At 46.6% G+C, this 14067-nt stretch overlaps 1 protein-coding gene across 2 annotated transcripts in view; it reads right to left on the bottom strand.

Moving 5' to 3' along the window:
* Nucleotides 1–5560: 5560 nt before the first annotated feature.
* Nucleotides 5561–14067, bottom strand: part of Ngdn (neuroguidin) — a 39267-nt gene continuing 30760 nt past the window's right edge. For both annotated transcript variants that reach the window (XM_085698529.2, XM_048444598.3), the window contains 10 exons: nucleotides 13585–13644; nucleotides 12810–12881; nucleotides 8159–8296; nucleotides 7846–7930; nucleotides 7721–7773; nucleotides 7410–7533; nucleotides 7151–7319; nucleotides 6363–6519; nucleotides 6196–6253; nucleotides 5561–5698 (listed from right to left, as the gene is read on the bottom strand). In XM_085698529.2, coding sequence (XP_085554655.2) covers nucleotides 5679–5698; nucleotides 6196–6253; nucleotides 6363–6519; nucleotides 7151–7319; nucleotides 7410–7533; nucleotides 7721–7773; nucleotides 7846–7930; nucleotides 8159–8296; nucleotides 12810–12881; nucleotides 13585–13644 — 936 coding nt within the window. In that variant the 3' untranslated portion in view covers nucleotides 5561–5678. The remainder of the gene's footprint in view (nucleotides 5699–6195; nucleotides 6254–6362; nucleotides 6520–7150; nucleotides 7320–7409; nucleotides 7534–7720; nucleotides 7774–7845; nucleotides 7931–8158; nucleotides 8297–12809; nucleotides 12882–13584; nucleotides 13645–14067) is intronic.

Here is a 14067-nt window from a genome sequence, read left to right as displayed (position 1 = left end):
CTCTCTAAAGCCACTCTCCTCTACAGCTCCTCACAATAGGAGAGCCATTCGAGGATGCCCTGGGCCTAAGAGATAAGGAGGAGCAAGAGAGGTGAGGTGGAGTGTAGATTGCAGATTAGGGGAGTGAGATGGGGATCCTGCAGCCAGACGGAAAGAGGACAGAGAAAGCCAGCGGCTGAGTGGGGGGAGGATAAGATGGCACTGTGGGGGGGGGGCTGAGTGGGGGAGGGTAAGAAGATGGCACTGCGGGGGGGCTGAATGGGGGAGGGTAAGAAGATGGCACTGCGGGGGGGCTGGATGGGGGGAGGGTAAGAAGATGGCACTGCGGGGGGGGCTGAATGGGGGGAGGGTAAGAAGATGGCACTGCAGGGGGGGCTGAGTTGGGGGAGGGTAAGAAGATGGCACTGCGGGGGGGCTGAATGGGGGAGGGTAAGAAGATGGCACTGCGGGGGGGCTGAATGGGGGGAGGGTAAGAAGATGGCACGGGGGGGGCGTACAAAATTAATTTAAGGAAGAGAACAGTAAAGGAGACGTTGGTAGAATAACAATCAGGCAGTAGAGGGCTGGGGGGGGCTACTGGTGGAAGGGAGGATACGGGGGAGGAGGGCCTTGCCGGCTGAGCAACAGTAGCGCCACCTATGGGTCCAGTGGAGGGTTACGATAGCAACAAAGAGGCCCCCTACCTGGACACAGGAGTCTGGGCGCAGGTGGGGAGAGGAAACAAGCTGCGTGTACCTCTTGTGGGAAGAGAGAGGCTGGAGAGGCGACCAAGGGAAAGGAGAGAACTGATTTCCCCAGCCCAGGGAGATCTCCCTCTCAGAAAGCAGGTGGTCGAAAAGAGAAAGGTCTACAAGGGGCGGAATGCCAACTACGGAAAACACGTGTCTGTTTTCCCTTCACTGGCTGGCCAAAGGGTCTTATCTGTGTTCCCAAATAAGTCCCTTTCCTCACTGGACAGTGAAGAACACAGCTCCCTCCCTGGGCAATGGATGCCCCTCACTCAGCTGCCCCCCTCCCCAACCCAGCATCGCCTTGAAGCTCTCAACCACCATTAGAAAACCCCAGGGAGCCACCAAGCTGAGAAGAGGAAAGAAAAGGTTCCCCCACCCACCAGTCGGAAAAACCAAGGTGGAGGACGGAGAGAGATGGGAGAGAGAGGGAGCAAAAGCTGTACGGGGCGGGGGGGGGGGGGGGGATGGGATCAGCAGTATTTGTTGTGCTTCCAGGGAGGAAGGAGCCGTCACATTTTTAATAATAATAAATACACGAAGACAGATTTGCCAGCACTGCTCTGGCTCCTTGGGAAGGGTGGGGGAGGGGAACCAATGCAGCTGCAGCAAAGACCAATATCTTCCCCTCCCCTCCCCTCCCCTCCCCTCCCCCATTAAACAGATTCCACACTGCAGCGGTCTCCCCTCCCCCTCCAACTGCAGTCCTCCACAGCCCACCCTTCCCACCGTCCCTTCACACAGCTCCCCCGTCCTCTCCCTCCCTCTAGCTCCCCTCCCCCGCCCTCTCTCTCCCTCTAGCTCCCCACACTTCTCTATCCTTTCGGCTCTGGTCCTCATTTACGACAGCCTCATCCCAGCGGGGGAAACCCGAACACCCACATCTTAGGCCTGCTCCCCTACCTTTCCTCCTACCCTTTACTAGCTGAATTCAATTCTCTCCCCACACAACACTCCTTAGAAGGCATCTAGTCTATTTCAGCATTTCCTGGACCTTACTGAAAGGGACTGCTTTTCTCTCCATTTTTATTTCAATGTGACTTCCTTTATCACATCCTTAAATATAAGGGCTATCAAATTTGCTTGTCTTTCAGGGGTGCCAGGGCCTCAGGACTCAGTGACTACTGCCACCTATTGACCCAAATTTGTTCAAGATGGGCCTTTAATACACTTCTCACAGGGCATCAATAGCTCAAACATGCAAAGGCATGGCTCTTGGGGCTTTTCTGAGACCCTCGGAACAATGAGATCAAAGGAACACAAAAGCAAGACTGGGCAGGGAGCCAGCGCAAGCCCTTCTGCACGCACAGGCAGTGAGAGGGCCAAGGAATGAAAACAGCCTTGTCTCCTCCAGGACCTCTAAGGAAAGTAGGGGTAGAATTTTTCTCAGGCAATGGTAAAAATATTGTCCATAACAAAATAAATGAGGTTAGCTCTGAGCAAAAGGTAGTATTTTACTAACCCTTCGAGCATTGGCAAATCCTTGGCAGGAATCTGGTATTTACAGAGCAAACCGATCGCAGTTTCGGTTTGAGACTGCGTCGTGTCTCATTCAATCCATACCAGTCAAAAGCAGAGATGAGGAGAAAGGGCTCTGAAGGACAACCTACCCCATGCCATTCTAAGGGTTAGTTTTGTGCCTTCCACACCCCAAGGCAAGGGATGAGGGCAGCTTGAGCTCTCCGCGGTGCTGAAACCTGGTCTGCAGCAACCGGATCGTCCCTTCCTCATCTGACAAAGTTCACTTTCCAAAGAAGGTATCCAGAAAGACTTGGCAACCTTTGATAGCTATTTCCCCAAACTTCCATAAATCCCTAACAAATGAAGATCTGGAGGGAAAAAATGAGATTTTTGTTAAAATCTCTTTTTTCCCTACTTCCTGAGATGAAAAAAACGAAGGGAGAAGCTACATTAGCTTGTCAGGTTAAAAAGAAAAAGAAGAATTCAGCCTGAACAGAAACACAGAACAGAAGTGAATAGAACAGGCCTAAACCTTGCAGCTCTGATCCTTAATTCTGTGGTTCCACTACGTTAACAGCGGCTCTCAAACTGATCCATAAGGACTAAAGGATCCTGGGCTCTTCCGAAAGTTAGGGAAAGCAGGCTCTAGCAATAAGGAACTCTAGGATGCTTCTTCCTCACCCCAGTAAAATTAACCCCACTTAGGCAGTTTACATTGACATCTCATAAAATCCTATCAAACGACATAACCTAATGATGCTGATACAAATATCCTCAGAAAAAAAAATGCCAAAAAAAATTGTTGAAAGTCTTTTCTAGTAGTGCCAAAAGGCTAGAAAGAACATTCTGGAACTAAAGACTCATTTAGAATAATTATAAGGCCCACAAAGACTGAGATTTGCTCTGTTTACTGACTGGTATACCAAGAAGGCCCAGAGTACACAGACTGTAGTCTCTGAAGGAAAAGACCTCTAGCGGAAATGGGGCAATAAGTAATCTTACATTTTAATAAATTAGAAACAGCAGCCAAGCATGGTGCTGCTTGCCTATAATCCCTAGCTCTAAAGAGGTGGAGGCAGGGAATCAAGAGCTCAAGAGCTCAAGGTTGTCCTCAACAGTAACAAAATCAAGACCATCATTGACCATCTTGAGATCCTGTCCCCAAAGAGCAAAATTAGAGTTCACTGATTATCGGATAAATGTGACGGCTCTAACCAAAGCATCTTTGTTACACCACACAGAACCCGGTGGTACTAGGGACGAAACCAGGGTCTTGTATATATGCTGAACAAGTGCTGTGCCAGCTCTGAGTTAAAGCCAGGCTCTGGCTGTTTCCCAGGCTGGCTTTGAACTCACTGTGTAGTGCAGGCAGACCTTACTCTCGCATTCCTTCTGCCCCTGCCTCCTTCCTGAGAGTCTAGACTCACAGGCATATGCCACCTCATCTGGCTTCCAAAGCATACTTTAGCTAACTTGTCTAGGCTGTTCAGCAGGAAAGACACAAGCTCTAAATCTGCTCTTGTGACTCTTTGCTTAGACTCGCTTGAGCAAATATTAGTGTAAGGTCTCAGAACACACAAGGTCCCTCCGACTTGCCAGGAACTAAGCTGCCCCAGAAGCTAGCCATCCAGGGGTAAGCCACAAAAACTCAGGACTCCTTGATACAGAGGGACTCATAAAAGATTCAGGTATATGTATTTTTAATTGTTTGCATATGGTGTGTGCACACATGTGCACGCCGGAAGCCAAATGTAGTCTATTCTGCTCTATGACCCTCCACATTACTCCTCTGAAGTCTCATTGGACCTGGAGCTAAGTTAGCAGTCAGCAAGCCTCATCCATCCTCCCGTCTCTGCCTGCCAGTGCTGGGGAGGTTACTGGTGTGTACAGCCATACCTAACTTCTTTTCAGTTCTCCTCTGGGTCCCAGGGATAAAGTTCAGGTTGTTAGGAACCCACTAAGCCTTCTTGCCAGCCCTTAATCCCTGACTTTCAAGTTTGTGACCACATAGCATGTACTCTTACCCAATGAGTCACCTCCCCAGTTTCCTCCCCACCCCCAATACTGGGGGGTTGAACCTAGGGCTTTTTCAATATAATTGCTCTACCACTGAGGTTAGCCCTAGGACCCAAGTGTACTTACATTCCTAGCTTAGAAAAACTAAGGACCAAGATATTAAGTCATATGACCATGATCACAGGGAACAGAGTAACCATCGATCTAGTCTATTAATTTCTATAGCTTGTATTCGGCTGATTCTTGCCTCAATCAGGATGACCAGGAGAGATCTGAAGTCAAGCCAGGCAATGGTGATGCATGCCTTTAATTCCAGCATTCAGAAGACAGAGGTAGACAGATCTCTGTGAGTTCAAGGACACCCTGGGCTATGGGTTTGAATCCGTGTAAAAAAGAAAGAGCTCACACTTGGGATCACTGAGTCTAGCCTGGTCTACAGAGTGGGTTCCAGAACAGCCAAGGCTACATACACAGAAACCCTGTCTTGAAGAACACACACACACAAAAGAAAAAAATTCATTAAAGTTTTAGTGAGGTAATGACCTAAATTATATTCCTACTCAGGATGCCTGTCATGAAAAGCAGAAACTAGTATCAGATGTTCCTGAGACCCGGTCTTTAAAACTCCAGTAAATTAGATCTATAGAGCCAGCTTCTCACTTTAACTGTTGGCTTACATTATTCTAGGTTTCCGGAAGCTCCCACCAAGAGCACAGATCTGAGTACCAAGATGGGCTTGGCTCCAGTACGCTATTCATTCTCCTGGCTGTCACACTAGGAATTCTGTTCCCTGCTTGCTGACATTCTTCTGCAAAGGGCTGGACTTTCCTGACCCAGGTAAACTGAGGAAGGAGAGGCAGAGGCTAGACCACAAGACTACACCGACTCTTCATCCACCACTTCAGCTATAAATTCATTCCAGAACTGACCAAAGATCAGCTCTTATGGGCATGACATTTTAGAAAGAAGCATTCATAAAAATGGGGACAAGTAGAACTCTTGCTGACAGAGCCAACCTACAGGGCCTTTTAGTTTAATCAAGCAACCACAGGTTTCCTGAGCCACTAATGCCACCTGGTGGCCAAAATGGATAGATCAATAAAACCTAAAACCAATGTTACTTTAGAATTCTAGACTTACCAAATTGTGCAGGAAGGTGGACAACAGGGGTTAGGGAGGGCTGATTGTGGTATTCTTCCGCTGTTTTTGTAAAATAATCAGTTCCCCATTTCTAGGAAAAATATACTACCAAAGGAAACAAAGCAGACTTCTCCAACGTCCCCCAGAACATCTTTGCTTTTCTGCAACCACTCACTGGATGCACCCACACCCAGCAATTCCAGCCAAACAACACATGGCAAAAAGGGCTTTTATTTATAAGTAAAAGCAATTTTATTTAGTAAAGCTCTTTCCACACTTCCAAGGCCATTTGCATATGGTGGAGCACCCGGGATGACAGAGTGCAGAAGCGCGTCACCGGCGCCTCCGGAAACCTGAAATGGAAGGGAAACCGTGAATGACAAGGGACAGCTGGGGCAGTGAAGGCCAGGAAAGGGGCAGCAGCCTCCATCTGTCTAGGACTCACGGCAGGAATACAGTTAAGGCGAGCAGTCCCTTCGCATCCCTCCACCCCACCCCCAGACAGGGTTTCTGTGTAGCCCTGGCTGTCCTGGAACTCACTCTGTAGACCAGGCTGGCCTCAAACCCTGCCTCTGCCTCCCAAGTGCTGGGATTAAAGGCGTGCGCCACCACCACCGGCCAGGTGATGTTTTATGTGTCTATTTACAGACACCTGGATGTGAGCTGTGGGGTCACAGAAGTGTAATTCAGAGACAGGGACCCTTGTGAGGGACACGGATTTCAAGAGTGGGAAAAAAATAAGTAAAAGCCTACCTAAAGAGAGCAACGACTAGTATGGAGGAAATAGGAGAGCCAAGGTGGCAATTCCTAGAAGGTGGGATTCAGCTCAGACTCTGAATAGCTCACTCACCTTTCTTCTTCCGGCCTTTCTTCGGCATCTTCTTCCGCTTTTTAACAGGACCCTGGCTCTGGAGATAAGCAGAGTGAAGAAACGGCAGTTCTTCAGCACCAGCCCCTCTCAAGCTCACTGCACAAAGCCCCACACAGCTGCCTGCCACCACCGTGCCCCAGTCTCACCTCGTCAAGATGGGGGGCCCCTTCTGTCAAAGCACTGATGTCACTGAAGTGTGTGAGGGAATGAAGCTGCGAGCTCATAATACTTGCTCGCTTTCGCCGTCCTTTCTCTCGCTTGCTCACACTTAAACGCACCATCATGCTCTCTTCATAGTTAATCCTGTCAGAAAGAGTTTCCAGAAGGTTCACACGAGGATAACTTGGGCCCCAGTATCTACCCATTCTCATTTAGAGTCCCCAGGACATTCACAGATAATACCGTATTTAGCTAACTAAGGAGGAGTGTGGCATGCTTAGTACCAAACTTCTCACGGATCCTCCCGCAGCCCTTTATCAGGGAAAATCCTCACATTTTGGCTGTGAAACAGGCCTCCCTGAAAGAGCTCTTTTGTACAAACTATCAGCTACAAAGACTCCACTCGAAGCTAACAGCCTGCATTCAAGTTAGTTGTTTTTCTGTTGTTTTCCTAAATGTACAGAAGACTTCAGTACAACACAAAACCTGTTTTTTCTATCGCAAGATAAGAACTGTGACTGATGACGACAGAAGCCTACTAAAGCCCTGCCGTGAGAAGGAACATATTCTTCTCTATACGGCATTTGCTGGAGCCTAAGCAGGCAGTAGGAAATGAAATGACTTTAATAATTAAAGCAAAACCAGCTTTCCTCCCAGCTCCTATTTGTGCTTCAAACTCATCGATCTTCCACCGCCACCACCACAGGCTTTCACTCCACTTTCTAAGCGGCGCTGTGCGCCTGTGCCAGACTTCCCCGACTGCCAGAGCTCAGACCTGTGCTGATCCTCCTGGCTCTGGCGGGTGACGTGAGGATGCCGGGAGTCCCGGATTTCCTCGGGGGCGTCCGAGTACTGCTCCTTCAGCTCGCGAATCACAGAGCTGCTCAGCGCTCGCCTCTTGGCCCGGTCCAGGCGCTTCTGCTCGCGCTCTGCTTCTGTTTCATCTGAGACAAGAGACCGCAAGGGTTATTCTCGAGTCAGCACAAGAAACAGACACAAACTCCCGCCAGGGAAGCCACAACCACAACTCATACCATAATGCACTGGGACCAGGCGTGGTGGGACGTATTTCTTGGATGAGCCCTTCGCAGATTTCGTCCCTGAAGCCTCAGACTCGCCCTCCTCTGCGCCACCTTCCTCTTCATCCTCAGAGTTCAACTACAAAAGAAGAAGGAAAACGTTTCTACAAACCCAGAAGTTCTCATCAGACAAGTGAGAAGGAAAAGTCACCGCTGGAGCACCCCCTAAGAAGATGGACCCATGAACAAGGAAAAGGAGACTCGGTCGAGAATCCTGGAAGACCAGGGCCGCCACAGGGCTAATCTCAGGAGGATACAAACCTTACCTTGCTTATCATATTGCTGGGGTGGGGCTTAAAACGAAGTGGGTCGCTTTCACCTGAAAGAGGAAGAGTTGGTAAGATCTGGGGCTTCATAATGACCCCACCCTTTAGACGGCTCGCCCACTTACTGAGGCTGCCCGTCACTGCGGTCTTGACCAGTTTGTCAATCTGATACTTCAGTTTTTGGTCCAAGGGGCGAAGTTTTTCTAAAACCTACAATATGGGAATTTATAAAAATTACATTTTCTCCCCTAAATGAGGCACACACCAGGGCCCATCTGTTGTTCCAGAAAAGGCAATGAAAACATTCACGAGGAGCAAATGCAGACAAAAGCACCCTTTCCTTAGTTACACAGGAGAACACTCACTTATGTGAGCGCAACGGTGACAGCCCCGGAGCAGGGCTTAGACACAAGACTCCAATATGCAAAAGGCTCATACCGTGCGGATTTCCACCAGCCTCAAAACTGCAGGATGTCCCTGCAGAGATCCTCCCGAGGATTTGTCCAGGATGAGGTGGCTCAGATCCATAAGGTACATGAGCAGCAGCTGGTCTTTCACTTCCAAGAAGCTCAGACCCTAACTCAAACAAAACAGTAAGAGGCAGATTCTTAGTTTTAACCAAAGAATCAGGAGGAGCACACAGGGCAAATATCAGGATGATGCTTTTCCAAGCCCAGCTTTTTCCCAATTAGTTCATGTAAATATGTGAAATGTGTTCCTTCTCATCTGCAGTTTCTGGGTCACCCAGGGAGCTGCAGTCCAAAATGCTGGGTGAGTATAAGGCTCATGCCTATAGCTCATCACGAAGGAAGTTGAAGCAAGACAGCCACAGTTCAAAGGCAGTCAGAGCTATCAAGAATACATTTCATGTATCCCAGGCTTGATGTGGGATTGCCCTCTGTATGCTGTGAATAACACTGGTTAATAGAGAACCTGTTTTGGACCCATCGCAGTGTAGAACAGGGCAAGGTGGGAATTCCAAGCAAATAGAGGAGGAGAGAGGAGGTGGAGTCAAAGAGACGCCATGTAGCTGAAGGAGACAGATGCCCAGGAACCTTACCAGTAAACCACGACCCTTGTGGTAAAATACATAATAATGGAATGCGTTAATTTAAGATATGAGAGCTAGCTAGCAATATGCTTAAGTGATTGGCCAAGCAGTATTTTAATTAATACAGTTTCTGTGTGATTATGTCAGGTCTCCAACAACCCCAGGCTGGCTTGGAACTCTGTGTGTAGCCAATGAGGACCCTGAAATCACAAGTCCCCTGCTTCAGCTCCCAAGTGCTGGGAAGGTGTTTGAGCCACCACACTCACTACAGCTCATGCACGGTAATGAAGTCTTGTGCCACCTGACCTCATCCCTGGATGACCTTAGTCATCCTTTACCTAGTGAATCCACAATGCAAACGCTATCAGTCACTTAGCAGCCACCCCAGCTCAACTGTCAAAGTCCCAGTGAGCTAGTGTCCCAGACACCCCTACTTTACTAACATCTCCAACACATTCGGAGAGTAGGGGCAAAACACAGCGAGAGGAACCGAGGGAGGAAGGATAAATCTGTGCAGAAGACTGCAGACCAGGGAGACAAGGTGGCATACAGTCTCAGTGCACAGTGCGAGCTCCAAGGTGCAGCCCCAGGATAAGGGCTGACTACCTGAGAAGCTGTACAAAGCTGCTGACACCTGAGTCCACATGATTCTCTGGGAAAGAGGACCACTGTGTCATTGTGCACTTCAGCAGAACCCACGCCTCATCTCGCTGACAGACCCTCCCGTGCGAACCAAAAAAGCCTCTATATAAGACCGATTTTTAAATTACCCAAAATAATTACCGATTTTATCCTCATTACAATAATGGGTAAGACAAATGGTTTATATACACTGTCATGGAACTAAATCAACGTCAACAAAAGTTGTAAAAAGTGGCTATAATATGGCTCCAAGTGGGGTTGTATGGTGCACATCCTTTTTAAAAAAATTATTATGTAGAATGTGTATGCATATGTGAGCACATGCATCCAACCCCACATGCACGGAGGTCAGAGGACAACTTGTGGAGTCAGTTTTCTCCTTCCATCATTAGGCTTCAGGGAAGAGACGAGCCGCCAAGTTTGTGCACAAGCGCTGCGACTTCTCAGCCATCCTGCCGACTGCACGCATTTTTTATGCATTAAAAAAAATTTGGAGAGATGAGGATCATAAACGGAGTGCTAGTACTATGACAAGGTACCTTCTCAACAAGTATATATTATTCTATTAAAGGAAACAAAACCTGGGTGCAGCACTGCACCAGTAATTCCAACACCTGGAAAGTGGAAGCAGGAACTTCAGGAGTTCAAGACCAGCATCACAGCAAATTCCAGGCCAGCCTAGGCTACTTGAGATCATCTCAAAAATCTAGATAGAGTGGGAGTGGAGGGTGCACAAGCCTTTAACCCCAGCATTTGAGAAGGACAGGTGTGTCTTTGAGTTCAAGGCCACCCTGCTCTACAGAGCAAGTTCCAAGACAGCCAGAGCTACACAGAGAAACCCTGTCTTGAAAAACCAAAACAAAACAAAACCCCCAAAACAAAACAAAAAACAGAAAGAAAAATAAACCAAGCACGTACCCTATTTGTTATCCCAAAATGGTAATTATACGGCTTTAAATGAAAATTTGGGAGGGGGGGACTGGAGAGACTGGCTCAGCAGCTGGGTTAAGAGCACTGGCTGCTCTTCCAGAGGACCTGGGTTTAACTACCAGCACCCGCATGGCAGCTCAAACTGTCTGTATCTCCAGCTGCAGGGGATCAGACACCACCACACAGACATACATGCAGGCAAAACACAAATGCACACAACGTGAAAATAAACAAATCATTAACACATTTTTCTTTTTTTGTGCTAAATTTTCTATCTTCCAAAGTTCCCCATATTAAAGCTGTGTTATGGGGCTGGAAGCTGTAGCAGGCAATAGAGTGTTTATCTAGAATGTGGAAAAACTCGATCTCTAATCCCAAATGTTTTATATTTACAGTTAAAAAAAAAAAGGCAACATGTTGATTTTCCAACAAAATATAGTAATATGGACAAGCATGGTTATTAAATACATTTACATTTGTGGCTATTAAATAAGACAAGGTCTTAACCTTGCATAGAAATGATAATGACAGTCCAAAGCCTGGGAAAATTTACTTCTGACAGGTTAAATGCTTTGACCAAAATTACATAGCAAGAGTACACGCTTGTCATATTCGGTGTGAATCCAAAGCCCGAGTCCTGGTTGCCCTTTAAACAACAAACTTAGCTCTTCACACCAGCCCTAGTGTGTGTCAGAGGACGCGCTCTTCACACCAGCCCTACTGTGCGTCAATGGATGGGTAATGGATTTAAAAGCTCACAAGCTGAGTTTAAATTCTGACTGATGCATTTGGTAGTCAAACATTGGTTAAGTAGCTTGAACTTGAGACTGTAATCTCCTCAAAGTAAATAAATAACAGTGTTTCTGTCTAGCACTAAGAAAATTTTTGAAACACAAATAAGATAACATGAAAGTATTCTATAACCTGTAAGGAACTTTATAAATGTACTGGTCACAAAAGCTAAGTTACTACAAATAACAAATATATACTGAAGTATGCTAGAAGCCTAGCTAGCACCAAAACACAGCAAAGAATCGTACCCAGGAAAAGACAGGTGAGAACACGAACTGGGTTCATCTAAGCACTGTCACCACAGCGAGACCCTAGCAAGAGCCCAAACAAACAAAACAGACAGCGCACCTGCCCAGCTCAAGCACATAAAGACCCTGAGCATCATCCTCTGCTGACACCAATAATGTACAATAAAATTCTGATTTCTTTCTCTTGAAATTTTAATTTGAAAACCAGCTATTTCACTGCACATCAGGGAACCTACAACCCTAGCATTTGAAGGGTGGAAGGTCATGAGTTCAAAGCCAGCCTGTGTTTCATAGCAAGGTCCTGCCTAAATAAATGGATACTTGCAATGGCAGAGACCTGAATCAGATACACTGTTCTTCCTAACATTTATGCCAATGATAAATTTTAATTCATAAATCTAGAGTAAGAGAGTAACAATAACTAGCAATATTGATAACTGTTAACTATATATTAAAAATTAGTTATTTACATCTTAGGAAGTGCTGGGCGGTGGTGGCGCACACCTTTAAGCCCAGCACTTGGTAGACTGACAGAGGCAGGTGGATCTTTGTGAGTTCAAGGCCAGCCTGGTCACAAGAGCTAGTTCCAGGACAGGCTCCAAAGCTAAAGCAAAACCCTGCCTCGAAAATCCAAAATAAACAAATAAAATAAAATAAAACTTAAGAGGTGTAACTGAAATTTTACACTTACATTTTCAGACTGCAGTGAATTTCAGGTAACTGAAATCACAGAAAGTGAAACTGGGGACATCTGTCTACAAAGCCATCATGCCCCAGTCAGCCACCTAATACTGTAAGAAACAAAAGAGCAGCTCCTCAGTCATCCTGCACGGCTCCCTGGAGTGACTACTCCACTCTTACTTCTTACCCCTCCCCCGACACTGTATGTATGTCCATCTACGAAACCATTTACTCCCAGAACACTGCAATCGTGAATGTCCCTGACTCATATTTATTCTTCAAATTCCTGCTACTCTTTGAGACACCTTTTTGGACTCTGCCTGGCTGGCACATCCCTGCTCATGACTTCTGTAAAATGATGCCACACTCACATCTGGCCCTCTGCTGTGCATTTGGACACGCATGGAAACCACACATTACTCCTCTTGTATGAAGTCCTAACACTTAGGACACATGCCACACAACAAATCTTCAGAAAAAACAAAATAAAACAAACAAACAAACAAAAAAACACTGAGCACATATGAGGGGTAATCCCTCTTCAAGTATCTTTTTAAAAAAAGATGTGTGTGTGTGTGTGTGTATGTGTATACATGCCACATGTGTAGGGTGCCTTTGGAGGCCAAAAGACAAAGGGATTCCCCTGGAGCTGGAGCTCTGAGCCACACAACTAGAGTGCTGGGAAGAGTTGCAAGCTGTCATAACCCCTGAGCCGCCGCTCCACCCCCTCTTCAATAACGCTTACCTTCTCTGTAGAATATGCTCCAGTTTGAACTTTTTTTGTCAAGGCTTGTACCTGTGCAGTTACAGCCATTACCTGAAATTAACCAAACGAAATTTAAGTAGCCGTGAAGGATAAATGCCACCTAAAACTTTATCTGAAATGTTGGTGCTGAACACAGGGTTTCTAACAGTTCTCTAAAGAAAAACTTCATACTGCTTTCTAAAGATGGGAGGGGATTGTTCAGAAACCAAAGAAGGGGGTGAGGAGAGAAGAAGGGCAATGGCGGTGAGCATAATCTTTTTATTAAGACAGGGTTTCTCTGCGTAGCCCTGGCTGTCTTGGAACCGACTCAGACCAGGCTGGCCTCGAACTCACTGAGATTCACCTGCCTCTGCCCCTGAGTGCCGAGTTTAGAGGCGTGTGTCATCACACACGAAGGCTGAGGAGTGTAATTTTATCTGCACCAACAGAACTTACAAAACATCAAACTATGCAAGCACATATTAAGTGATACTTAGAGATGTCACCATTGGCAACATCTGTTTTCTTTGTGTGTGTGTGTGTGTGTGTGTGTGTGTGTGTGTGTTTAACAGGAGTTTGGGTATAACTTTAAAAAAAAATTTCCTGTACTTCTCTGGGTGCAGAAATGAACTACCTTGAAAAGTTTTTATTTGACACTTAACGTACTTATGTACTATTCAAATATCTGTCCCTAAATCATCAATGTGTGTGGACCAGACATACAAAGTCATAGCTAATCACCGAGTAATTTATTTTAAAAGGAGACACAACTCACCTGCTCCTGGAGGTTTTTCAAAAGTGTTACGGAAGTCGATACGTCTGACTCCAGCACTTCCTACAGATAGATAGGAGACAGGCAAACGTGGTTTACTTTAGGCGATGAGATGGTAGAACGCACTGCCTACTAAATTCCCTCCTTTCCTTCAAAGTCTTCGAGATGTTGAGCCGTTCTTCCCGGGCACAGGCAGCCTCGGCTCAAAGCCACACTCCCCTTTACTGGAAGACCGGAGACTTCGGAGCTAAATTTCGCGGATGCTTTCTTGTACATGACCAATATCCTAATGCTCTCGTAACATTCTCCCACCACAAAGCGGGATCCCGGCCCGCCATGGTCAATAAAGCTCATTTTGAAGGATAATTTTGTGTTAGCTTCTTTTCCGGAACCAGACAACTTGCAACAACCACCCCGCCTCTCTCTCATCTGACTTATAACACTGCTGTGTCAGGACGAGCGTATCCCTGAGACAATTCCCATCAC

The sequence above is a fragment of the Myodes glareolus genome, chromosome 12, assembly GCF_982192425.1.
Source record: "Myodes glareolus chromosome 12, mMyoGla1.1, whole genome shotgun sequence".
Classification (NCBI taxonomy): Eukaryota; Metazoa; Chordata; class Mammalia; order Rodentia; family Cricetidae; genus Myodes; species Myodes glareolus.
Note: the sequence above shows the minus strand (reverse complement) of the source record. Positions and strands in the feature narration are given on the sequence as shown.